General features: G+C 38.9%; 1 protein-coding gene and 1 non-coding gene across 2 annotated transcripts; one reads left to right on the top strand and one right to left on the bottom strand.

Annotated features, from left to right (window-relative positions):
- Positions 1–698: 698 nt before the first annotated feature.
- On the bottom strand, positions 699–21,678 carry LOC123457041 (heat shock transcription factor, Y-linked-like). Its single transcript, XM_045141142.1, has 3 exons — positions 21,172–21,678; positions 20,486–20,678; positions 699–763 (listed from the first exon to the last, which is right to left on the bottom strand). The coding sequence occupies exons 1-3, from the start codon at positions 21,676–21,678 to the stop codon at positions 699–701; spliced, it is 765 nt and encodes a 254-aa protein (XP_044997077.1).
- Positions 4,132–4,258, top strand: LOC123457139. The gene has a single exon (XR_006634913.1). It is a non-coding gene; the product is annotated as a small nucleolar RNA SNORA33 (small nucleolar RNA).
- Positions 21,679–27,534: the final 5,856 nt, after the last annotated feature.

Below are 27,534 nucleotides of genomic sequence, written 5' to 3'. Positions count from 1 at the left end.
AGAGGCTATGAAAAGCTCAACATTAAAACAAACTGCTAACAGACCTATCAAGGATCAGGGATTCTTCTGAAAGGGGGAGCAGGAAGATTATAAGGTGTACAGAGATATCTTGAGTCACAAATCCCTCTCCCAAGCTGAGGTCCTAACCGACCCAGAGTGAACACCAATAACCCTACTGAGGAGGGCTCTTAGGAAAGAGGGGATACAAACCTACATACATAGGTAACTAAAGGAATACTTAAAAGAATATGAAAATCAATAGGTATAACAAATCTAAATGATAGCTCAAGAACAGAAATAACATGACCACCAATAGATGCAGAAAATGCCTTTGACAAAATCCAACATACCTTCTTAATAAAAACCTAAGAGAAAAGAGATAGAGCTATATATCTCCACAAAATAAAGGCTATATATAAGAAGCACGGAGCCAACATAATAAAAAATGAAAATAAAACTTGAAGCAATTCCATGAAGATCCAGTACAATACACAGTTACCCACTCTATCCACTGCTATTTAAAATAGTAATTAAATTTTTATGTAGGTTGATCATACCAGAAAAAGTTATAAGAGGAAAACAAACTGAAAATAAATCTCAATATAGTAATAGTAGGGGCCTTTGTTATTCCACAATCATCTGCAGAGAGATATCCATATAAAAAATGAAGTTTAGCAACTTCATAGTACACAAACAGATCATTTAACACAATGCACATTCAACACAGAATGCACATTCTCCTCAGCAGCTAAATTGCCCTTCTCTAAAATAGATTAGAAATTAGAACATTAAACAGCTCTCCAAATAGTTAGGAAAATTGGATCAGCTGTCTGTATTACATATGACCACAATACAACCAAGCTAGAAATCAGAAAGAACAACAGAAGATACAACTATGTTGGAAAACATACAATCAGCACGCATGAGTTATTGAATAGATCAAAATGAAAATTGAAAGCTTCCTGGAAATGAACAATAATGAAAAGATAGCACCACAAAACTTATGAGACATGCTAAAGACAGTCCTAAAAGGGAATGATAAAGCTCCAACTAAGTATATTACAAAAATTGAGAGACCTCAGTTAAGTAACTATCCATCTGAAGGCACTGGAACAACACAAACAATAAGAACAAACAAAAAATAATGGACAGAAAAAAGTAAAAAAGATCAAGTGAGACATCAGTAAATTGTAAGTATAAAAAATATAAGGATGAAATCAAGAGCTGCTATTTAAAAGAATAAATAAGACTGATAAACCCCATGTTCAACTCTCCAGATACACAAAGCTGAGTCAAGTGCAACATGCCCACTTGGTGGTGCAATCAGTGTGATTCAATGGTTGGCACGCCAATTTTCTCTCTTTCTCTCCTTTTGTCTCTCTCATTTTCTACAAAACTTAAAATTTTAAAAAAGCTTTTATTTGCCAAGCTTTATCTGCATGTTATATGGCAGCTTACTTTTAAACCAATATTTGTTTTTCAATATTGATTTATATAATAACCTGAGTATTTCTTATGTATATATGTATGTATATAGGCTCAGAATGTGCCTACTAGAATGAACTAGAATGTCACTGTAATAGGAGAAATTGTGGCAGGTTACACATACATGACAAAAACGAATGAGGGCATGGAAATTAAAGGGACAGGTAATAATTTGGTCCCCTACTATTATGACTTTCTAAATCAGCTTATATTACAAAACAAGAAATTACTAAAATGCTTCTGTGGTTCTTTCTGTTACCTAACAGGTAAGGTTAAGGTCTAGGGAGATGGTTTAGGTGTTAACATGCTTGCCCAAGAAGCCTAAGAACTCAGGTTCAACTCCCAGAACACAATGTTTTAAGGTAGATGCACAAGATCACACATATGCACAAGGTCATGTATGTATACAGGGTCACACATGTGAACAAGGTGGTTCATACTTCTGAACTTCAGTTTCAGTGGCTAGAGGCCCTGGTGCACCAATTCACTCTCCTTCTCTCAACTCTCTCCCTCTCTCTTCCTTTCTCTCTCTCTCTGCCTTCCTCCCTCCTTCCCTCCCTCTCTCATAATGTAAGTAAAATAAAATTTTCAAACACAAACTTAAATATCTATGTAAATGTAAAGCCTAGAGAATGTGACACCTCTAAAATGATTCCACATCTCTACTAATTCACCTCAGATTTATTCAGCAGGGCTACAGACACCCTAAGAGGCTGTATTCTAACAAACATACTTTCTAGTATGCAGAAAGCCAGCCTAGTGAAAAATGTCATCAATGCTTTCAAGGTGTTGCAGAAAATCTCTGACATCATTATTCCAATGACAATGTGTATGAAAGTAGAGGAGTTTATTTACCCAGGAGTTTGGGATAGCTCCTCAAAGAAACCTTGGCACTGGCCTGAGATTTTCTTTCCATTTTGTAGTTTTCACAGCCAAGGTGAGTGGTAAGTTAACAAAAAAGATGTAGCAGTTTTCATATTTGTCATTTCTGTAGTCAGGCCATCCTAACAATGAACTCAATTTTACTTTGTTTTAGCCTAAGTTCTCTTTCCTTCTTATGATACCTGTGGGTCCTTTCTGGCAAGTTCTTTCTTTGGGATGTTATCCAGTTGCTGACAGAGATAACTTTAGCTGCTTAGCAATTAAGTCTTACAGTAACTTGGTGAATCCCTTCAACTTTTAGCTTTTTCTACCATATTCCCACCTCTTTATCATCATAGCACCCTATGATTTTTTTATGTAATGGCTGGTACTCCTGGAATATCACTAGGATTTTTATCCTACATTGGATGAACCTGGACAGCATTTAAGACAGAGGGTTTTAACATAAATCCCAAAACAATTATTACGAGAGGCTTCAATAAAGGAGCTAGCCATTGTCCACATGTAGTTCTGTCTTTTCCCATCTCCATTTCTGAACAATCCTTTCCACTGTTTTGAGAAATGCCCTTAAAGAATTCCCATGTACATGCAGCTTTATATCTTTATCTTTTGTTTTCCTGTAGTATATGTTTGCTTATGGCTCTAATGTACTTTAATACATCGCACTGCATAAACCTATCTAGGGAGAGTTCATTGTCCAATTATAACCCTTGTAGAGGGCTTTGCAGCTTCTGTGAAGTAGAAAAATAATATAATAACAGTGGAAGTAAAAGACAATCAGGAAACATCTCAATTGTGTTTTAAATAATTATGTTACTGCTCACCATTAAATGTAGACTTTTTTTAACTATCAACTCAGTTTATTAATTTTTTACTACCACCTACATTTTTATAAACTTTTCTGTTGCTTTGTTTTGAGCTAGAAAAGTTGTAATTTTCTACATTTGCATGGTGGCAAATGCCTTTAGTCCTACTACTTTGGGGTCAGTGGTAAAGGAATTGTTGTGAGTACAATGCCAGCCTGGGAAATACATAGTGAAGTCCAGGTCAGCATGGGCTAGAATGAGACCCTATGTCAATGAAAAAATATTGCTGTAATTTTCATTTTAGGAAATGACTACTTTATTACTACATTCATTTCAATTCCTTTGCTTTGTAACTGTTCTTACTCCAAACTTGTACACATATTGCACATGGGATAAACTTATGCCTCAGCTCACTTACATTTCTTTGGAAAGCATAAATTATTTGAATTTTTCTCAGTCTCTTTATTTTCAATGGTTTTACAAGTACTGTGCTTTCTTTAAGGCTGGTGGGTGTCACAAAACTTTTGAACTAACTCAATTTTTTCATACCATTCATAGTGAACTCAGACCATTCAAAGTAACTTTTTCCATTAGAAGCCATTTACCTCCTCTTCCCATGACAGTGCTGCTTCCTGCTAAAGCAGAAGGATTATATCTCTTAGGATAAGGACCTGCTCTCCTTGAAAGGGGACTCCTTATAAGGAGGAAGAGTTCCCCAGAAGAACCCACATTGACCCTAAGCATATTTCCACCATCTTCTGTATTAAAAAAATAAATTAATGCACACCTTATTAAATACCAGTTCCAGGTCTGGCTGTTGTTAGGAATCTTAATGAAGCAATACGTATTACTGAAGAACTTATATTTTTCCAAATTGGAAAATATGTTATTATTAGCTTTTAACATACAAGAACAACCCTTATTACCAGCTAAAAATCAGTTAGAGGATGCTCAAACAAAGCCAGACAATTCATCTATTTATGTCAATGTTTCTGCAGAAATTTAGAAAAACCTGTCAATAGTGATGCTCTTTTACAAGCCTTAATGGCAGTAGGTCATTATCGTCTCTGAAAATGGCTAGAATATTATACTGTAGGAGTGATTCCAAAAGTTAATTAAAATTTTCTATAACTTGTTATACACTTAATGCAAGTTGGAAAGGTTAACAAATTGCCTCAAAACCAAAAAGCTAGACTACCTAAACTATGTAGTAGTGGTGTGAAATGATAAGGACAATTAGATCAGGCTTTTGGATATGACTCAGATCTGATAAACTGAAAAGCTCTTCTTTAGTAATCATACGATTAATCATTTTCCATATGAATATTTACAAATCTTATTTCAAAATTTTATGGAAAGCCCAATGGACTGGTCTTTTTTATAAGAAATACTGGAAGTAAAGAGACACAGAGAGAGAATTGGCATGCTAGGTCCCCCAGCCACTATAATCAAAATCTGTCATATGCATGTGCCACTTTAAGTTCAGGTGTGAACTTCCATATACTTCACCGTGCTCATCTGGCTTACATCGGATCCAGGGAGTCAAACATGCACGCTTAGGGTTCACAGGCAAGCACATGTGTTTAAATGGGGGAAATATATATATATATACATACACACACACACACACACACACACACACACACACACACACACACATATATATATATATATATATATATATTTATTTATAGCACTGTCATGGGAAGAGGAGGTAAATGGCTTCTAATGGAAAAAGTTACTGTGAATGGTCTGAGTTCACTATGAATGGTAAGAAAAAATTGAGTAATTTCAAAAGTTTTGTGACACCCAACAGCCATATATATATATATATATATATATATATATATATATACATATATGTATATATATGTGTATATATATATATATATATATATTTGAATGGAAAACCTTCTTGAGTATTTTGTTGAGTATATAAAGGTAATATGACTGGTTAAAATTTACTTCTTTTAAACATACATTGTTCTTTGCAAAATGGTGTAACTTTTTAAATTAAACCACTGGTAAGTGTATGTATAATTTTGTAGCAATTTTATATACTATTTCTTATCATTAAAGTTTACCTGTTTCATTTTGTTCATAGAAAATTAAATAAAAACAGAAATGTCTAAGGTCTATAACTTTGCTGTTTTTCAATATTATGTCTCCAAATTTACAAGTGAAAAATTACATATATGTACTTTCTGTGAAAGATGTATTGGTTTGGGCACTTTCTTCCCATACATATTGAGACACTTTGGATGCTCCATCTTTTTCTTGAAAGTGGTGGTTCCCCAACAGCTATCATATTCAGGGTTAGTTTGTTGGGATGGTCTAATTTAATGTATTTCCAAGCCTGAGTCTAGAAAGATTAAAGGTGAAGTTACCAACATGTTAAACTCAGTGGAATATGCTTTACTGAATACACATAATTACACCAAAATTCTTCATTTAGACACATGATTCCTTAAATCAAACATTTTTTTTTCTATAAAATGGACAGTTTTAAAAATGTCCATTATATATCATTTAATTGGCATATGCATTTACAGTGCTTTTGATACAAAAGTTTGGGCACTATTACAATTATGCAAATGTATGTCTTGTGTAAGAATGTATCAGGAACTCTTATATAGTAGAGTAGCCTATATAACACCTATTTTCTGTAATGTGTCAAAGACTCTGTACAGACAACATGTGATGAGTTAGTAAGTTGTTAAAGTTAACTTGTGAATTCTGTATTAATGATTTCTCATATGTTCAATTAGAAGGACTAACAGAGACATCTTCCAATAATTTTAGCATTTCTATATTCTAGTTCTAATTTTTTTTATTGTTAGGGCCTTTGTAAAATATCAAGTAGCTATAGTTGCTTAACCCAAAGTCTGGGTCCTCAAGTCTATTCCATTGGTCTATACACCTGTTTTTATGCCAGTACCATGCTGTTTTATTACTATGACTTTGTGGATCAGGTATGGTGATGCCACTGGATATATTTCTTTTTCTGAGGATATAGTTGTATATCTGAGGCCTTCTGTCTTTCATATGAAATCTGAGATCATTTTTTCTATCTCTGTGAAGAACAATGCTGGGATTATAATTGGAATTGCATTAAATCTGTAAATTGCCTTTGGTAGGATTTCCATCTTCCCAATGTTAATTCTGCCTACTCAGGAGCAAAGGAGTCATTAAATTTTCTCAAGTACTCCTCAATTTTTTTTGAGTGTTTTTATGCTTTCATTGTATAGAACTTTCACTTCCTTGGTTAACGTTATTCCAAAGTATTTTATTATTTTTTGTGTTGCTACTGAAAATGGGACTACATCCCTATTTCTTTCTCCATATCTTTGTCATTTGAATATAGAAAGGCTACTGATTTTTGTGCATTGAATTTGTACCCTGCTACTTTGCTATATGAATTAATCACCTTCAGGAGTTTTGGGATATAGTCTCTCAGGTCTCTTACATATATAATCATGTCATCAGAGAATAGAGCTAAGTTAACTTCTTCCTTTGCAAATAGTATCCCTTTTATTTCTTTCAGAAGAAAAGATAGCATCTTCAACAGACAGTGTTGGAGAAACTGGATAACCATATGCAGGAAATTGAAACTTGATCCACACATCTCACCATGCACTACACTCAAGTCCAAACGGATCAAAGACCTCAATATAAGACCAGAAACTCGACTACTCCTGCAAGAAAATATAGGAAGAACTTCCCATGATATAGGAATGGAAAAACACTTCCTGAACAAAACCCCTGTAGCTCAGAATCTTAAACATTCACTTAACCAATGGGATCACATGAAGCTGAAGAGCTTCTTTACAGACCATCAAAGAATAAGCAAAGCCAATAGATTACCCACAGAATGGGAGAGAATATTTGCTGATTATCCATCTGACAGAGGCCTAATCTCTAGAATATAAAGAGAACTCAAAAATCTAACAAATAAAAAGTTAAATGGGGGCTGGAGAAATGGCTTAGCGGTCAAGCGCTTGCCTGTGAAGCCTAAGGATCACGGTTCGAGGCTCAGTTCCCCAGGTCCCACGTTAGCCAGATGCACAAGGGGGCGCACGCGTCTGGAGTTCATTTGCAGAGGCTGGAAGCCCTGGCGCGCCCATTCTCTCTCTCTCCCTCTATCTGTCTTTCTCTCTGTGTCTGACGCTCTCAAATAAATAAATAAATAAAAATTATAAAAAAAAAATAAAAAAAAGTTAAATGGACCACTCACAAAATGGGGCCAAGAGCTAGACAGGCAGTTCACAGAGGAGAAAATACAAATGGCAAACACACACTTAAGGAAATGTTCATCATCCCTAATCATGAGGGAAATGCAAATTAAAACAACTATGAGATTCCCCTTTATGCCAGTAAGGATAGGAAACATTAAAAAATCAAATGAAAATAAATGCTGGAGAGGATGTGGAGAATCAGGCACCCTCATCCACTGTTGGTGGGAATGTAAGATGGTACAACAACTTTGGAAAGCAATATGGAGACTCCTGAAAAAATTGGCTATAGAGATACCAACAGACCCAGTTATTCCCTTACTGGGCATCTACCTTACAACCTTCAAACCACAGGCCAGAGTGACTTGCTTAAGCATGTTTGTAGCGGCTCAATTCGTAATAGCTACGAGCTGGAATCAACCAAGATTGTCCATCACTAGAAGAATGGATAACAAAGATGTGTTATATCTACACAATGGAATTCTATACAGCAGTAAGAAAAAATGACACAAAGAAATTTGAGGAAAAGTGGTTGAACCTGGAACAGATCATTCTCAGTGAACTCACCCAATCACATAAAGAAAATCACTGCACAGTCTCACTCATCTACATCAAATAACCTGAATCTACTGAAGATGCTGACATACCCTGCAAGCATCGTGAGGACTAGACAATTGGGTGGGTAGGGAAGGCAGGGCGGAAGGGCAAGGGAATGGGTGAGAGACACAAATCTAGACACAAACAGTAATGATACCATAAAATTCTACTTCCTAAAAGGCAGACCAAATGGCTAAACCTTCACCAGGTCCTTACAGGGAACACCTGAGCCAAAAGACATTGCAGAGGGTATGATGATGACTGACGTTAATCTGCTATAGCTTCTCTCTCTGTCTCTTTCAGTCTCTCTTTTCTCTAAGTCTTTTATATTAGTTTTCTCTTTCTTCCTTTTCTTAGTGGGCACTGACCTGTAATTCCCAATACCTGTCTGGTCAAATATAAGGCTTGCAGTGTCCACTGTTGAGTATCTTCACTGGTGGTATCACTTTCTCCCTTTGAACTGCATGCAGAATGGCTTTTTCCAGATTTCTGTCACCTGGTCTACATGGAAGAGTTTATCAGCTCAGTTCCAGCAGGAATTCTCAGTGGCCTTGCAGCCCAAGTATGTGGAGTCTTCAGCAATAGGGTCTTGCCATCTATTCCTGGCAGGAAAGCGAGGGCCTCGGCAATGGCCTATAATGTTTTGTGGGCGTCAGGGACCTCCCTGGCCAACAACTCACTGGAGGTATCCCATCCCAGGCACTAAAAATTTGCTAGCAACAATCTATGGCTCCTGAGTGTTCCATTGTCCAAAAATGTAGGATTCCATATGATTTATTTATATCCTCTTAGATTTTGATTAGTCCTCGTTCCAGCTTTCCTTTACTCAATCTCTTTCCCTGACCCCCCTTTGGGTATTATTAAAGGATATCAACTTTCCATTTACTTCTTTGATAGCATTCTTACCCTCTGCTGCATGTTGATATGTAATGAAAACAAAAATCTCTAGATCTTTTGGTCTCCTGATCCTTCACCACCATTACTGTAAGATAAGTAAACAATTTTAGTTTTAGAATTCACTAAAATTCATTAAAAACATTTCATATGTCTAATATTAATGGTATTTTACCAGGTTGACTGATTTGATAGAAACAGGGAACAGCACTATAGCAAGCATTTGAATACATGTGAATTAAAGTTGCTTCAGAACAATGCTAAGCCTTTGTTGGTAATTTGACTGCATATTTCTGGCATGTGGGTTTGCAAAATCTTCAGACACCAGGGTTAAGTTCCCCAGGAACCTCTTAAACACCTCAGGAGGATAACTCACAACCCAGGAACATCATAAACACACATCTCTAACATGTGTCATCCTTGGAGGTCAGAGCAGACATTCCCTGTGGCTCCTGAAAACTGCAGTTCAGGTGATCAGACATCATAACACAAGAATACATACAAACCACTGGCAACAGAATAATAACTGAGGTTTTCCTTACTGCTGTAGTAATTTTTTTGTGGACAGCTAAACACAGACATACACACATGTCCTCCCTGCCTCTCACAGCACACAGAATTCATACCGTAAAAATGGCATGGAAACATACATATAACATGAATATAGTCCAACTGTAGTGCTCAGTTTTAATAACTTTACTGTCAACTGAACCCATCACAGCTCATACCAAGTATACATACACACTGAACAGGGAACAACATACTCTGACCCACATTCTATTTATTACAATGGAGATATACCCAACCAACAGAAAACCTTACAATGGTCACCACAGATCCAAGAGTAAGTATATGTGGGTTTCTTTACAGAAAGAGAACTAATTTTACTCTGACAAGATGCTATGTTTTAGGAGCTGGAGAGATGGCTTAGCAGTTCAGGCATTTACCTGCCAAGCCAAAGGACCTTGGTTGGTTTCTCCAGGATCCATGTAAGCCTGATGTACAAGAGGGTGCATGTGTCTGGAGTTTGTTTGCAGTGGCTGGAGGTCCTGGTGCCACCATTTTCTTTCTCATTCTCTTTCTCCCTCTGTGTGCTTCTTTCTCTCTCAAATAAATAAATAAATAAAACTAAACTAAAAAAAAAAAGGTGCTATGTTTTAGAATGCAATGGGAAAGGTCACTTTCATGCCTTAAGTTTTCATAGTTCATGGTCATGTAATAGGAAACAAATTCACAGACTTATGGACAGTATAAGTATCATAGGTGAAAGGAAGTGTTCAACACATATGACTACACAGACACTTCATCTACTTGTTTTCATACAGGATAATTAAGCTGAGGACACAGACAGAGGAAGCCACAAGTTATCAACCACAGTCACAATAGTTATAAATTCTGAGCTCTGCTCCTGAAAGAAAGCAAGCAAAATCTGCGTCCATGACATGAAAGCATACTGCAGGGTGCACACCAGTGGTGGGTGATGGGGGAGCACATCCACGTATTCTCAGCAGTCATTGGCATGGGGCAGCAAGCCTTCCACAACCATGTCCACGTGCAGTTTGGGTGGAGTGGACAGTACATCCCCAGCCTCTGCTAATGAAAACATTCCTCAAGCAACTGCACAAACCGCGCTGTGAGCATGAAGAAAGGCATTATGGGCTTTGTCCAGAGAGCACCTTCTTCATTAGGGGTCACACCGTATTCACTCTGAGTCCCTCTACTATTCCGCTTGCATGGCTGTGGTGTGCACACCCACAGCTACGTTGCAGCATAAAAGTGGGTGTCCAGTCTAGGCGAGTCTCAAGAGAAAAGCATGGTGCATGCTTGGCACACAGTGGGGTACAACAACTCAGTGATTCAGCATGCAGAATGTTCACTTTTGACCCTTACAGGGGCGGGTCAACCTTTAAGTCATAGCAATTTCCACCCTTTGTGTCTCGAGAAGATGCCTTTACAAAGAAAGCACCAGCATCGCTTCCACTGGGCATCATGGCGAGGCTGGCAGGAAAGCCACCAGGAGCTCCTCTAGGGCACGCACACAGTGCAGTCGCCACCACAGTACTCACTGAACAGAGGCTGCCTAGCCAGGGTGCTTCACCCTAGCAAGGGGCTTGCTCATGTGGTGCTGCCTACTTCCGAGTCCTCCTGGATTGGCTGTTGCAATGCCTTGAGCATGTGCCAAGAGGCCCAGGCAACATGTTTACCTCACCTTCTGCGCATCATTTGCATATTCTTTCTTCACTACCTTGGCGATTCTTCACCACTGACCAGGCCTTGCACATGCATGCTGAGGACAAGGCTGAGCCTCCTGGATTCCATGTGAAGGGCTCCCAGCCTGAGGCGGTGGCTGTGGGTGTGGTGCCTGTGATCCTTCCGTGAATGACATGATGATGTATGTATGCATGTTCTTTGTTGGAGTTCACAGAAAGATTATGGGGAGGAGTATCACTGTACCCTTCAAATAGATTTTAGGTGATGTTTCCTTCCCCTGCAGAACAATGTGGAACCGGACAAGACAGGGACCCCTCTCAGAGTTATGAACCCCAACCCACCAAAGAGATCATAAAACAAACGTGCCTCCTCACTATGAATCTTTGGTCTGCTGGGCTGTTTCTATTGCAGGTTGAAAGCACCGGAAGGAAAGAAGCTGATGGGAGGAAAGTTTTTATTTTGGATTACAGTCTTGAGAGGTGGCATACAAAAGCATGGCATGAGCAGAGGATGGGCATCGGGTCCCCAGAGCAGACTGCAAAGAACAGCAAGAGAGTGCCCACGTTATTGCATGAGGAAGGTGGGAATAGTACCCCTAAATCTAGCACACCACCAGAAAAGGGGTACAGGTAAGGTGAACAGAAAAGAATGTGCATTAAAAATTATTTCATGTATTTATTTCAAATACAGAGAAACAGAATAGAAGTTATAATAGATTAATAATAATAAGAGAACAGAGAGAGGGGGGAGGAGGGGAGGAGAATGAATAGATCTGAAGATAAGGCCAGGTCTGTATTTCAATAAAATACAGTAGGATGGGAAATATAGCCATTTTCTTTGTTCCTCCTTTTCTGACCTTCATGTCTTTGGAAAATCAGTCAATGTTAGTATGCACTGAAGCATTAAATAGACTAGCAATGTGATTCAAGTAACAGAAAGAACACACAAACTTTATATTTCACTTATCTTACAATTCCCCAAAGAGCCTTATTTCCCACTGTCCTTGTATCACTTTCTCCAAAACAGAATGGAACCTAGGGCCTTGCTTGTGTGCAGGGTACAGTTACTTTCCCAGAGACCTACATCCCCAGCCATCTGCTTTTACTTTCACTTTAAAAATTTTTGTTTTGTGTTGTTTGTTTTGATGTATGGAGTCACTCAGGCTCAGGCTGAACTGGAACTCACCCTGTTTTCCTAGCATGAGTTTGAACCCAGAGTGATCCTCCTACTTCTGCTTCATGAGTGCTGAAATTAAGGACATGCAGCATCACACCTGGCTGGCATTAGTACTTTTAAATATAATATTTGTTAAGTGTAGAAAAGTAAGAATACACAAACATGCTGGAATGTAACTAGGGTCGGGGTTTGTGTTTTGTTTTTGGAGATGTTTTAATGTAGTTCAAGATGACTTTATACTCCTAATGTAACTTGAACTACTTTTCCTTTTTCCTTCTCCTCCCTATGGCTGGAATCATAGACACCACATTTGCAGCTAATAGTTGGTTTATTTCATGGGGTTGAGGTTTTATAATATAGTGTTGTAGTGTCTTGTTATATAGTCGTGGCTGAAACTTGAAGTAATCCTCTTGCCTCAGTCTCCAGAGTACAGCAAATAATTGCTTCAATGTTTCAGACTATGTAAAATGTTTTATTTATTTATTTGAGAGAGAGAGAGAGAGCAGTGGAGTGATAGAGAACGGGCAAACATAAATAGAGAAGGGGAGACTGGGCTTTCCAGACTCTTTACACACTGCAAATGAACGCCAGATGCATGTGCCACCTGTGTTTTTGGGTTTACATGGGTACTGGGGAATAGAACTTCTGTTATTAGCCTTTGCAGGCAAGCACCTTAACCACTAAGCTATCACTCCATCCCCATTTTTTCAGACATTTTAAGGAATATCAACCATTTTATTTAAAAAATGAATTTTAATAGTTATTAAGTAATCTTTATTTATTTTTTTTTAGTTTACCAAAGCAGTAGGTACTTATTTTTTAAAAATTCAAATGAAATTGCTAGGAATATGGCTCAGTAGGTAAGGGTTCTTGCTATACAAACAACAGGACGGGCTTTGATTTTTGTCATAATATCAAAACCTGACGTGTCAAAACAGCTCTATAACACCAGTGCTGATGAAGGAAAAGAAGAGCATGTTTGCAGCTTGCTGTCTAACTGGAGAATCAGTAAGTGACAACCTGTGAGTCAGGGAAATAAAGCAGAAGAGCACTAGGGGAGGAAACCCAATGTACTCCCCTGGCCTCCACATGCATGGAGACAAGGCTGGTGCACTTGCACACACACATGCATATGCAACACATACACACCCTTCACATACTACAAAAATACACCACAAATGCAAAAGAAAAAATAATATTCTACTTGTATAGCACTATTGGTATCAATACTTTTATCAATAAGAAAAATCCAAATACAAAGTTACTTTCAAATATAAATTGCCAGGACTTTTCAAAAGGGTGATTGTCACAGAAAACAAGGGCTGGGGAACATTATAGATGACAGACAAAGGCAACATACCAAAATGCACTACATGAGTCTTGAAACACTGACACATGAATGGGGGCCATACACTAATCAAAAAATATTGCAATGACACTACACTTCCTCTGCATTATATCTCTATTAGGATTATTAAGTAACTACTCTTGGTGTTGGAGAGATAGCTCCCCGTTTAAAATATGTGCCTGTGAAGCATAACTACAGAGGGTTTGATTCCCTAGTCCCCACATAAGGCTGAATGCAAAAAGTGGCACCTTCATTTGAAGTTCATTGTTCATTTGCAGCAGTTAGGTGCCTTGGTGAGCACAAGCATTCATTCCCTCCTCCATCTCTCCGTTTTTATTTTTTCTGTTTTTATTTTTATTTTTCCTCTCTTCTGTTTTTCTCTGAAAACAAATAAATAAAAAAATGTATAAATAAAGAATATTTCTGGGCTTGAGATATTGCTCAGGAGCTAAAGGCAATTGCATGCTTTGAAAATACTTTTGTCCTTAGCAGATACATACTAAAATATTTTGGAAAGAAAATGTCGTCATTGGGCTCGAGAGATGGCTTAGCGGTTAAGCGCTTGCCTATGAAGCCTAAGGACCCCGGTTCGAGGCTCAGTTCCCGAGGTCCCACGTTAGCCAGATGCACAAGGGGGCGCACGCATCTGGAGTTCGTTTGCAGAGGCCGGAGGCCCTGGCACGCCCATTCTCTCTCTCTCCCTCTATCTGTCTTTCTCTCTGTGTCTGTCACTCTCAAATAAATAAATAAATAAAAATTTTAAAAAGAAAATGTCGTGATGTTTTCCATGAAATCAAACAATTAGGGGAAAACTGAGTACCAAGGACTGTGGCAAAATGTTAACAAGTAAGGAGCCAAGCTGTGGTGGTAGATGCTTTTAATGCCAGCATTCAGAAGCAATGGCAAGAGGACTGCCAAGAATCTAAAGGCAAGAGGCAAGTCAAGACAAGGCAAGTGTCCAGGCAAGAGGCATGACAAGACAAGAGGTAAAACAAGAGGCCAGGAAATGTAAGGGAAGGGGTAAGGCAAGGCAAGGCAAGAGGCCAGGAAAGGGAAGGGATCAGGCAAGGAAAGATGTCAGGCAAGTAAAGTAAGAGGCAAGCTAATGCAACCAATGAGGCAAGGCAAGAGGCAAAAAGGTAGAGACAGCATCAGGTTTGCTGTGATGAGCTTCCAGGCCAGGCACAGTTATAAACAAGTTCCATAACAGTAGAAGAAGCTTACTTGCCTTCGCATATCCAAACAGAGAGAGAGAAGCACAAGCCAAAAACCAATAGCCTTACAGCACAGCACACTTCAGTAACTCCAGCTAGGCACACTGCATATCTTTAGATTAAAATCTCAAATCCACCACCATACCTTAAGATTCCCCCCAGTGTCACTGCCTCCAGCCTGTGGCTGCAGATGCAAACCACAAACTAATAAAATATTGAATATCTTGGGGACCATCTATTCAAATTACCACACAGGGCAAGAGGCAAGAGGGTAGGTTACACAAGGCAAGAGGCCAAGCAAGACAAGGGGTTAATCAAAGCAAGAGATCCAGGCAAGAAAAAGACCAGGCAAGTGGCTAGAGGCCATGCAAGCAGCAAGAAGGGAGGCAAGGCAAGGATTGAACCAAGGAATAAGGTCAGGCAAGACAAGAAGTAAGGCAAGAAACAAGGCAAGGAAAGAAGCTAAAAAGAGGCAAGAAATGAGGCCATTGCAAGATGTCACGCATGGCAAGGCCGGACAAGACAAGGCAAGAGGCAAGGGCAAGAAATAGGCAAGGCCAGGTAAGAGGCAAGAGGCCAGACATGAAGCAAGGGAAGAGGAAGACAAGGCAAGGGTAAAGGAAGGCAAGAAAAGGCAAGAGACAAGGCAAGATAAGGCAACAGGCCAGACAAGGAAAGGCCTTGGGCAAGGCCACGACAGGTAAGAGACAAGATGCCAGGCAAGAATCCATACAATTAGGAATTTCTAGAGAGATGTGAATGTTACATCTCAGTGGCACTATTGTCAGAGATGGAGAAAGTGTAAGAGTTGTTGTGTTTGGTACTATAGATCATATCATGAGCTGTTCCATGAGACTTTTTCACATTCGCAGAGAACAGGTGTTTTAGAATTTATGCTGGGTCAGCATATGTGGCGGTCATCACATATCAGACCACAGTTTGTCTCAGAGTGATGTGGTCAGGACAGGCCTGTGCCACTTTAGGGAAAATGAGGGATAGCACATGCAAAAGATGTGTTGTCCAAGAAAAGTCTGCATTGTTTGGAGCATGTGAGTTGTATTACTGGACAGACATGAGGTGGTATAGGAAAGCTATGTCTGCCTCAGGATATGTGAAGACTATAGTCTGCCGGGCTGTGTCTGAGCACAAATCTTCAGTGTCTCAGACCATGTGATTGATACTACAGGTCATGGTAGGAAGTGTCTCAGCACACGTGTTGTGTCTTTGGACATGTGAGTGGCACCACAAGTTAGGAAACGATGTGCCTCTAGACAGGTCTGTGCTATATCAGGGCCAGTGTGTGGTAGTACATGACACGTTGCAGGACAGCTATAACCTGTCAGGATATGTGTGAGTCTTATAAAGGAAAATGCCATGAGGTGACTCTGGGGAGGTCTACACACTCTTAGTATATGATAGAGGTATTACATGCCATGTTGTGTCATGATGTGGTGGATCTCAGGAGAGCCCTTTGCTATCTCAGGACATGAAAACGGTACTAAATGCAAGGACATTGGGGGGCAGGGGATGTGTCTCAGAAAAGGTCTTATTTGAATATAAATTTAAATGGTCTCTTACATAACAAGACTGAATCACAATTACACCTATATATCTGACATAGTGACATATCAAGATGACAGGTTTTTCCTGAAAACTTTACTTTTTACACTTTCTAGGAAAAACCTGAATCTATACTGCATGAGCCCTTATATTTTGGGATTTATATATTCTTAAATGTCTAAAGTTGTATCATGTTTAATGTTTTATTTTCTATGAAAAGGTCTTAAAGCCAGGCAGTTTCCCTGGGGTACTAAGCACTAGCCCATAAGCAGGGTCTTACACTCAGCCAGGGCAACTAGCAGTATTCACACTCCCTTGAGCGACTGTGGATGCCAGTCCTTTGTCTACATCACCAGCTTAGAATACCATACAGTCTTCAACAACATGACCCTACACAGAATCACAAGTTACCTTTTCTCACAATCACCAGAATATCCACTTTCAAAAATTTTAACCAAACATTATAGGGGTGTGTGTTTACTCTATGTACCACAACTTCATTTGAAGACAAAAACCATACACGAGATGGGAATTTTAGAGAAGGAGGTGACTGTTGCTTTCTCAATTCAGCTATCTCATTCATTCATTCATATCCAAAAAATATCTCCAACCCATCACCCAATTCTCAGGAACCACTACAAAGGGGTGTTTTCCTTGTTTCATATGACATTATTCAGGCAAGTCTTGGCTCTGGACAATGATCAAACTTCCCTTCTGCATTCTGGATGCACTGACCAGAACCAAAATGCACCGAGGTGCATTTCATTCTGATATTCCTGCTTGGGTTATGTTAAACTTTTAGGATCTATGTTGCAGCATGACAGGAGGGCCAGTGTCCTATAGACTAACTGAACTCCTGGCTCCAGGCAACTCATCTTTCCTGGTGCACAAAGAGGTCTGGAACCCTGAAGCAATGGAGGTGAAAACACATGACTATTCTTGGTCAATGCACCATAATTTTGCAGGTGCAAGGGAAATAAGAATGCCAATGTGCTGTATGCAAAGTAGCAGTTTGTTTGTGTTGACACAGTGAATTTATTTCAAAGCCTGTGCCCTAAACCTAGTGGGACATCGCTTTATGTAACTCCAATATACAGTGATACCCTGGTTTGATTGGTTGGTTATCTTCTCCTTCCTAAGCAGAGTTTACTGCCCTGAATACTTGACTTTACCACATTTAGTTACAGGGAAGAGGATAGAGAGAAAGGATGTGTGTTACAGAGGAAATATGGTATAATGTCAGGTAGGCTAAGGTTAACATTTTGAGTTCATGTTTCTTGTTTTTGTTTTCTTTAGTTCATTGTACTGTCTTACATGCAGCATGTATGAATTCAAGACTACCTTCTTAAAATCAAGTTTCCTGGTCTCCAGAAACATGAAAAATAAGTGTCAGTGGCTTAGTGGGAGTATCCTAGTTGTTTTTTGTTTCATATAAATTGGCGGATTTAAAGTCTCTTGTTATGGGTTAGATAAAGATTTTATAGGTTAGACAGCATAAGCTCTAATATCTTCACATGCTACCTCTTGTCTGTGCTTGAGCAGCATCACATGGAAGAACTGAAAGATGACACATGTAGGTTCAATCTACTGTTAGTACTAGCTTGCTCAATTCCCAGTATGCTTGTGACTTTATGGTTTTGCCTATCTGGCCTGCTTGTATTCCTTCCTTCACTGTTGTGTGGCCAGGTATTAGGACTGTAAATGTGCATTTCAGTTGCATGTGAAAGTCCCATTCCTTCAGGGACCATAAAGCATCAATAAGCATTCAAGTAAAAAATACTTTTCTGAGTCTGGAGTGATGGCTTCGTGGTTAAGGCACTGGCCCGTGCAGCCTAAGGACACAGGTTCAATTCTCCAGTACCCATGTAAGCCAGATGCACAAGGTGACACATGCATCTGGAGTTCCTCTGCAGTGGCTGGATATGCCCATTCTCTTGTTCTCATTCTGTCTGTCTCTATCAAATCAAAAAAAAAAAATTCTTTTCTGAAGTTCTGTTTTGTTCTTTGTACGTTTGAAAGAAGTGTAACTGATGGCCATTCAGTACTGGCAAATGCCAAGAGATACAAAGTATAAAAGAAGTTCATATTGAAAGTTTGACAATCAAAAAAAAAAAATTCAGAGTCAGGCCAATTCCAAATTTGACACAGTAAGGCAAATAGTATACTTAGTATTCGTTTTATTCACCAGTGGATATGAAGAGGCCTTCGTTCATCCCTTGCTTTCCATTGCCATGCTGAAATCTATTTGTTATAATAGTTCTTTCCAAATGTACATGTTGTTGGCCCATGCTGATCACCACATAATTTTCTGAAATTTTTATCATCACAAAACTTGACACACTAATTTGTGCATCTTTCAAGGCCTCTTGCAACTGGACGGGGTAATTATGTAGCCCAGAGATCTTGTAACCTTGCAATATGTGTGATTCTGACCTTGAACCCTGGTTCATTTTACCTCTGACTCCCAATTAATGGTATTACAAGAATGTCTCACCATTCCCATCTTGTAATGAGTATTTTGTGACAGATTTGCCTGAATGAGCTCCAGAGTAGTAGTAGCAGGTAAAGAAGACAAACTGGAAAGTAAAGAAAGTTAAGTTCTTAACGGAACTTGTCAGTCATAGGAGGACTTGGGCTCAGAACTGAAAAAAAAAAAATTAGATGCAGGCGATGGGAACATAGTTTGTCTTTTAATGGAATAAGAAAGACCACACTATAATAAAAGTGTACATGAAAAAGTGTAAGGGTTGACATGGGATAAAGCCATTATTCTATCACAGGGCACAGTACAGAGAGAAATAGCACTTGTTAATACTACCTTCAATTCCCTCAGGGACTGACAGTAATAAAAGCTTGGGGTTTGCTGTAGGATAATTACTCAATGGATGGTAGGAATGGTGGTGTTCATGATTACTGGTCAGGAAATATGTTTAGTGAGTACAAACTTAGTTTCAGAAACCCCATTTTAACCATAGAATTAACTAAGACTTTTAACGTCATGAAGAAGTGGTGCAAGTTGGCCAGTACTGGATTTCATTTCATTGTTTACCTTCACAACATGTCTAGGTCAGATCATGCTCTCTATTCTCAGTGATTTCATAAGTCAATACATTTTACTTTGTCATTATTGTGTGCTTTCTTTTCCCCCATTCTTAGGATATACTCCTTTTAGATGCATTTAAAGTTACAGAAAAGAGGCATGCCAACATTTTTGTCAAATGCTGTACACTAAATAATTAATATGATACCTTGCCACTGAAATATAATTCTACTCTTTTATGACATATATTGATTCTACATAGTGATGCGTTCATTATCAAAATTTCTTACAAATATATAATACCCTTTATTTAGTTGCCTTAACCACATCCTTTTTGGCCCAGTTCCTTCTCTGTTCCACTAATCTCCTTCTTTCCCTCATTTTCTCACCTTATCTCACATTACTCATGATGTTTAGAACTATGAAATAAGAAACCATACAGATGAAATGTAGCTTTATTTTTCAAATGAGAGTTATTTCTCAACTTCTATTAAACATGAAGTTTAACATATTATATCCTGCAACATTATTCGGTCATGTGACATTTTATTTGTCCTTAGGATTACATTGTAATATTGAAGATGGTAGGTAAGTTGATGTTGACTGTGAATCAGTGGATATATTAGTCACATTGGATGTTGGGAGCCATGGGTGTCTTGCTGGTAACAGGTTATAATAACAAGACTGGTTGGCTGAGAAATTCAGATGATCAGTTAGACAATTAGGGTGCTCCATGGGCAGTCCAAAATGAGTATTGTGGAGAGGAGATACGATCTGGAACTCAGGGCTAGAAGTGGAAATGAAATTCAAATTGTTCCCATTGGCTTGAGAGTAGCTGCAGTGGGAGTGCATATAAGAAGTGGAGAAATGACTTGAAATAGAGTATTGAACTGTGGGCATTTGTTCTGATGGCCTAAGTAAATATGAGGAGGGAGGACAAAAATCACTTCCCATTGGATAGTTTGTGCAAGTCATCCCTTGGCCAGTGGGAGCCTTGTTCATCTGAGGCACATTTAAATTTGCAGAGGTGGAAAATAAACTTTGTTCCCTAGCTTCATCAACTAAACCACAGTTGTGTTTATCTATGTTATTCTGTGTTCTGAGGGTAGAGTTGAATTCTGGAACCAATGAAGCAGTTGCTCGAGAAGCATTTTTAACTCCAACTCTTCTTTTCATTCTCAACAACAGATGGGGATGGCCTCGTATAAAATTTGGATTACGATAGAACTTGAACTAAAACCAAAGGAGAAAGCAATTTAGTGACTATATGTACACAAAACATTACAAGCAAATGTAATTTATAAAGATACAGATTTCTAGTTAACTGCATACAGCTAATATATTCAAATAATGAATGCACATTTGCCTACTTTTGAAAATGTCTTTATTATTAAACAAATACCTAGCTGCTAATTTGTTTAAGTGAAAACTTATATTATTTTTATATTGATAATGAATATTACCACCATTAAGTGGCTTTAGAAGTTTTACTCCTAAATCATTGTATAGATTCAAATTTATTAGCTGTCTCTTAAGCATGTAAAAACACTAGAGGGTTAATGCAGATGTTTTTGTCAATTTGAAAGGAAAATATGATTTATTATTAAAATTTTATATAACTTCAAACTGAGAGGTGCCCAACTTGTTAAAATATGCTTTTGTTTCAAAAATAAACTTATGCATTTCTACAGAATGACTATGTGAATAAGGTGATCACTTTAGTTACTTTAGCTGAGCCTTCTTTTTCTTCTGCCATGAAGTCATCCAAAGAAGCAGATCTTTGACAATTCTGCTGCACTTTACTGAATCCATAAAGATTAAGCTGTCGAACCAAGCTGTTCATACTATTGGTTTCAAATATTCGAAATGGGGGCTTTCTTTCCAAAACTTCTTTCTTGAAAAGCTCCACATTAATCACAATAGACGTTCCCTCCTCATCCCAACAGACAGATTTAAATTTGTTACTCTCTACTATTTTCCAAAGTTTCTTGGGAAAGGTCAAAGAAAAAAAATCACTATCTTCCTGTGGATCATTGACACAAAGTGCACAGCATGGATGGGTTATCAGGGACTGCTGACACAAAAGCTGAAAAGCAGTTTCCTCAACCTTAGCCATTAGCCCTGTGTCCTCAAGGAGTGTGTTATCACATGGTCGAGATTTGACTAAGGCGTCTGAAACAGGAGATCCATCTTTTGGATAAATATCTTGAATTTCTGAAGGTACTTGTGCCATCTCAAGTGAGTTCTTCTTTAGCTCCACTGCTCATGTGAATATGTGAACTCTGCAGCTTCTGTCAAATGAAGTAAACAAGACCATCACAATGGGTCACAACCTCTCCCACTGTGACCTCACAAGGTGATGTAGCTTTCCCAGCAGTTAAGGTGTAACACTCACAAAAATGTTTCCATCACCTTCTGAAATAACTAATAATAATATATAATAATAATAATAACTATAATAATAATAATATATATTATATATATATTATATATATAATATATAATAATATATATTATATAATATATAATAATAATAACTAATAATATAAACCACTTATTTTCTGGGATTTTTAATGTCTTACTCCTGGATTGTCTAGTGAGTGTATTAAGGTCTAAACTAAGTGAACTCATACGATATCCTTCCTTCCAGAAATACATGCCAGAGATTGGTGTCCACAGTGTGTGGTCCATTAAGGGAAGATGGAGTAAAATAAATAATTGTTCCCTGTTGGCATTTTATGTGGAAATGTGTATGGATGTTTCAACATCTGTCTAATTACAGAGTTGAGATTAAACTATATTTCCATTTGATAACATGTTACTCTTGTGTTTTCCATAGATAGAAAAAAATCTTTATGCTATTCTAAACAGTTTTGCAGTATTTTTGAGTGGAATGGTTACAACTGCCTTTAGCAAATTGATTCTATCTTAATGAAATTCAAGTAGGTCCTTTAGTTCATGGTAGTGTACCATCATGGAAATAACAAAAGTAACAAAATTGTAAATAACTCATTACCAATAAAATAGGTATATGTTTATGAGGTAAAGAACTACCCAGAACTTACCATAAGACCTTGTAAATTATTTCAAATCTGAATTTATAAGTTAGATACTAGGTAAGTATTCTGCTAAAGAAGAAGAAATCTGCTAATCTTTTTGGAAATCTGGACTGCAGTGTCATGTTTCACATGTTAAATAAATGTTAGGATTCAATGTTTCCACACAATAAACTATGTGTGAAATGATACTGTTTTGGTAAAGTCACATGGACTTTTCAGCCATGAGTGCATTAATTGCATATGCTGTTATTATTTCATATTAATAATGTCTAGTAAATTTTGTTCCATCTAACATCTTACAGAAGATGAAATTGCATTAATAAAGTAAAAACATTTCAAAAATGGTTTACTTAATACTGTCATGCATTCATACCCCTCACTTAACTTATTCTAAAATTATGTCATAGGAAGGTAAACTTTTAGTGCCAAAAAACCTGCATTTTGTGATTTCATATTTTTTTTATTACTACATATTTCAGATTCTGTAACAAAAGTAGTGCTGTTCTTAAGATCCAGTCTCAAGACCCCATGATGAGTTTTCTGTGCAATGAGGAGGCCCAGAAGCCTCCACATCCCTCTCGTATTTGGCCTGTATTTTCAGCATTTAAGTGCTTTGCAAAATTCCCAGTTGACAAGAAGCCCATAATCCTTCTGTTTGACACAGAAACTACTATTCCTCTTCATTAATTAGGGCTAATGGAAGCATAAAACAGGACATGGGTGACAAAGGCAGATAAGCATAAATATTGTTCAGAAGAAATAGAAAAGTACCCTGAGGTATATTCTAAGTTTCCCTATGGGGTGGAAGAAAACCCCAGTTACAGGTTAACAGTGTATAGGCATTTTGGTAGACAAGGACTGCCTGTCCTAGTCATATTACAAACCAATATTCATGCAAATTTTAAATTCAGTTGAGGGATTTGCTGTGGCAGTGCAGTGGGCCATTATTGGAAAGAAATCCAAGAAAACAAAACAAAAAGATCCACAGATCTTGGAGTGCAACATGCAGATAATATCTTGGGAAACCCCATTTTTTTGTGAGCCATGTTGGAATCCTGAAAACAAGGAGAAACCACAGGACAATCCTAGTCATTCTGCCAGTGTCTGTATCAGAGATAACAGGTGAACAGTGGGTGTCATGGAAAAGGAGAGGTTGGACAGGAGAACACTGAGAGGTAAGCTACAGGGGGCTGGTATGGTCGTGGTGAGCCACAGTCCCAAGACTGTGAACAAGGGGTTTAATGGACAGCAAAGGGACTAAGAGATAGACACCAGGTGCAGACACCACTCAACTTCAAAGACCTTCTCACTGTCACCAATTACTGCTATCAGAATATGAAAGATAGAGCATGGCCTGCAATAGAACCCAGTGTACAACGTACAATACATTTTTTTGTGGGGTGGTCTTGCCAACTGCTTTTAAATTGCCATTTTTAATTAGTTATGTATACACTGTACACAGTCATGTTGGTACCATCTTTAGCCTTCACCCTGCCCTCCTCCCTCAGCACGGACCCTCCTTTTGGAGGAACATGGGTCGTGCGTGTGCGTGTGTGTGTGTGTGTGTGTGTGCGCGCACGCGCATGCAATGCGCATATATATAATTTTGGAATAAATGGCAGCATGTGCATAGAAAAGACTTAGCAATGACCATAGAGCAATCTTAGTAAGCTCTTAGATAGATCCCTAAGTAACATCTTAGCTGTAATTGTTTTCCCATTTTCAATCATTATTGAACTGGCTGTAAAGGTCTGAAGGAATAAAAAGACTCAGTAGGGATCTCAGAAAATGCCAAAGTCCTCTAGGTTTGAAAGTGATGAAAAAAAGCTTTTAGAGAATAGAAAGAACAGGTCCAGGCAATGTGGCCCACACCTTTAATACAAGCACTTGGAAGGCAGAAGTAGGAGGACTGCCATGATGTCAAATCCAACTGAAAGTACTCAGAGAATTCAAGGTCAACCTGAGATAGACTGAGACCCTAACTTGAACCCCATCTCCTCCCCCCAAAATAAAAACAAGGATAGAAAGAGCAGGTCTGTGGTGCAGTTTTCTTTCTCAATTGCCACTAAAAGACAACTTGGAAAATTGAAAGAAAAAATTAAAGATAGAGGTGTAAGAGAGAGAGAGGGAAAGAGAATTGTTGCACCAGGAACTCAGCTATTGCAACCAAACTTCAGACGCTTTCACCACCTAGAGGGAATGTGTAAAGTTGCTCATGCCTCACCTATGTGTGTGTAATTATCATGGGATCTGGAGATTGAATATGGATCCTTAGGCTTCAAGGGAAGCATCTAGACTGCTAAGTCATCTCTCCAGCACAGCTTGGGGTTTTATTTATAAGTCATAAGCTTGCACACTGGTGCTAAATGGAATAGCTTTCTTAGTGCAGAATCCTGCCCAGGGCTTACCAACTGTAGTTCAGCTGGATTTTTGGTTCTGTTTTACATACATCTCCCTGCATTAGCTCTTTCTTCTACAGAAAGTTCCATCTGCAGGTATTTGAATGAAGCATCCTCATGTGTCACACCAACAGTATCAAAATGACAACAGATTGCTGCAAAATAGAGACTGAAAAGGGTCATCTTATTTTGACACAAATCATGGTAGTCCCAATAATTCTGCATGAATGATAGTGCAATATATTCAGAACTTAGGATCTTATAAAATTATTGTAAACTATTTCTAATAATGTGAAAGGACTGGCAAAAAAAAAAAATACACCTTTCTAAAAAGGCTTTTAAAGTGCTGAACATGCATTAAATCTTTCATTCTTAGCATTTTTTTTTAAATGTCTAGAAAAGCATCTAGTAGCTTCCTTCTGTATAAGTCACCCAGGAAATCCAGGGGCAGGAATAGCCATGTGAACTAGAACAGTGCCCAGGTCAGTGGTTCTAGCCTGGCTACACATTAGAATCATCAAAGTTGGTTTCAGAAAAAATGTGGGTTCTTTCTGATTCACTGGTTTGGGAAGAACACATGACGGTGTATGTCTTAAGCATGCCCCAGATAATTCTAATGGGCAGACCTGACTAGACCAATTCTACTACTACAAGAATAGCTTCAGCTCATCTCCCAACCACACTTCATTGAGTTTTCAGTTATGTTTGGTTGACTGGTTTACTTTGCATAGAGAAGGATATTGCTGTGTTTTATTAAATATTTTTACTTATTTACCTGATAGAAAGAAAAATAAATATTAGTTAGTTAGTTAGTTAAGTTAATTTAGTTAGTTGGTGCAACAGTGCCTCTTGCCTCTACAACTGAATCCAGACAAATGCCCCCCTTTGCATTTTTGGCTTTTTACCTTAGGACACTCGGGGACTAAAGGCAGCCCCTCAGCCTTTGCAAGCTAGCACTTTCAACTACTTAAACTTCTCTCCAGCCAATCCAGTGGTGATTTCAATTGGCTTTCTTGAGAGGCATCTCACTATATAAGCTCAAGCTGGCCTTAAACTATATAGCCTGGGCTGGCCTCAAGGCCTATCATCCTGCTTCAACTTCCAAAATGTTTGGCCTACAGCGGTGTGCCAACAACCCTGGCTCTTTGTAGGACGTTAACCTGAAGATTTCAAATCATGCTGTCTTCAGCCAAAGGATAACCAATTAGGGTGCACGCTAGTAATTTACAAATTACAAGAAGGAGTCAACTTTTCCAGTCCCCAAATCCTTTGCAGTAATGCCGTATTATTTCTTGCTTTGGCAATGGGACCACTGAAATCATATTTAGTAGACTCTTACCCAATGGCACGTCAGAAATTCCCATATTTCATTGCCTAGTATCATCTCCTAAAGTTCTTGTTAGTCTTTGAAGTTTAAATTTGTCACCCTGTCTTTACAAAGGACATTATCAGCAGACAATATGACACATGGAGTGTGCATTCTTCTCTTTTATTTTGTGTATGTTTAGGGTTGGAAGGACACAAATCCTTTGTGTTCTTGATACCATTTCCCATCATTTGAGGCCCCATTGATTTCTTTCTTAGGAGAATTTACAAGTCTAGCCCTTCCTTGGCATACCTTGGTTGACTGGCTTTTAATCATCAGCCCACCATTTTTGTCAAGGTCTGTCTTTTGAGACAGGGTCTTATGGAATCAGGCTGGCCTGCAAGTCCTGATCCTGTATCGTCCACTGCACAACTACTGTGTGTAGCGATGTGTGCCACCCACCCGGCCCTGCCTTACTCCAAGGTGATACCTGTTTCCATAACTAGTTTTTAAAGAAAACATAGTACTTGCGCTAGGCTTATGGCTTTCCGAAGGTTCAGTGTCTTTGGTTTCCTCGTTGGAACAATAACTATGACCCGCCTGTGTTGGGTGCGCGAAAGCTAAATTCCCTCTGATACCACGAGCCAGAAAGTATGTATCATCTTCACAGCACCGTGAAAGACAGACTCCTGTTTCCGCCTGAGTTTTAAAGTCTGCACGGCTCCACAGACACAAAGTCCTGTGCTTGGTCATTGTTGTTCAGCCCTGGTGTCACCCACCCTACAGTCCTTTCAAACTCAAATGCCTTTTCTCACTAGACAATTTGCTCAAATACTTTGCAGATGGCGACCCAACCCGAAACCGTCCCATTCCTTCTCCCCGGTACCTCTTTTTTAAGCTGGTCGCCTCAACGCCGCCCAGGAGGGGCTCAGGACCCAAGCGGTACGCCTGGGGGTTCAGCGACTAGAACATCCCGCAGCCAAAGAGGCTGCCCACACGTGGTGATGAGTGCTGGTGGACCCGGCCAGGAAGGGGTCTGGCGCAGAGGGTGTCCTCGGCGCTGAAGGGGACCAAGCCGAGGCAGGCAGGCCCACGTCACAGGAAATGCCATCACAAGAGCGGGCCTTTGTGTCGCCGCCGGAAGTGGGCTCTGCACGGTCAGCGCCTGGCCTTGGCCTTAGCCACGGCTGGGGCCTTGCCTGTGAGCAGAGGTCAGCTGTGGCCAGAGGCTAAGAAAGGCCCTGGGGCCTTAGCCAGGGTGGTGCTTCCACAGAGCTCACCTTTATAGGGCCTTCTCCATCGCCCTCTTCCCTCTTCCTGCCATC

This window comes from Jaculus jaculus, chromosome Y, assembly GCF_020740685.1.
Source record: "Jaculus jaculus isolate mJacJac1 chromosome Y, mJacJac1.mat.Y.cur, whole genome shotgun sequence".
Classification (NCBI taxonomy): Eukaryota; Metazoa; Chordata; class Mammalia; order Rodentia; family Dipodidae; genus Jaculus; species Jaculus jaculus.
Note: the sequence above shows the minus strand (reverse complement) of the source record. Positions and strands in the feature narration are given on the sequence as shown.

What these genes read in the sequence shown, in the direction of transcription:
- LOC123457041 (XM_045141142.1), bottom strand. Translation starts at nt 21,678, where the DNA reads ATGGCACAAGTACCTTCAGAAATTCAAGATATTTATCCAAAAGATGGA. An exon ending in AAAAAGAAGGCTCAGCTAAA is followed by an intron (nt 20,679 to 21,171) that starts GTAACTAAAGTG and finishes CTTTGGTTTTAG; the next exon opens with TTCAAGTTCTATCGTAATCC. An exon ending in TGATGAAGCTAGGGAACAAA is followed by an intron (nt 764 to 20,485) that starts GTTTATTTTCCA and finishes AATCTATTTTAG; the next exon opens with AGAAGGGCAATTTAGCTGCT.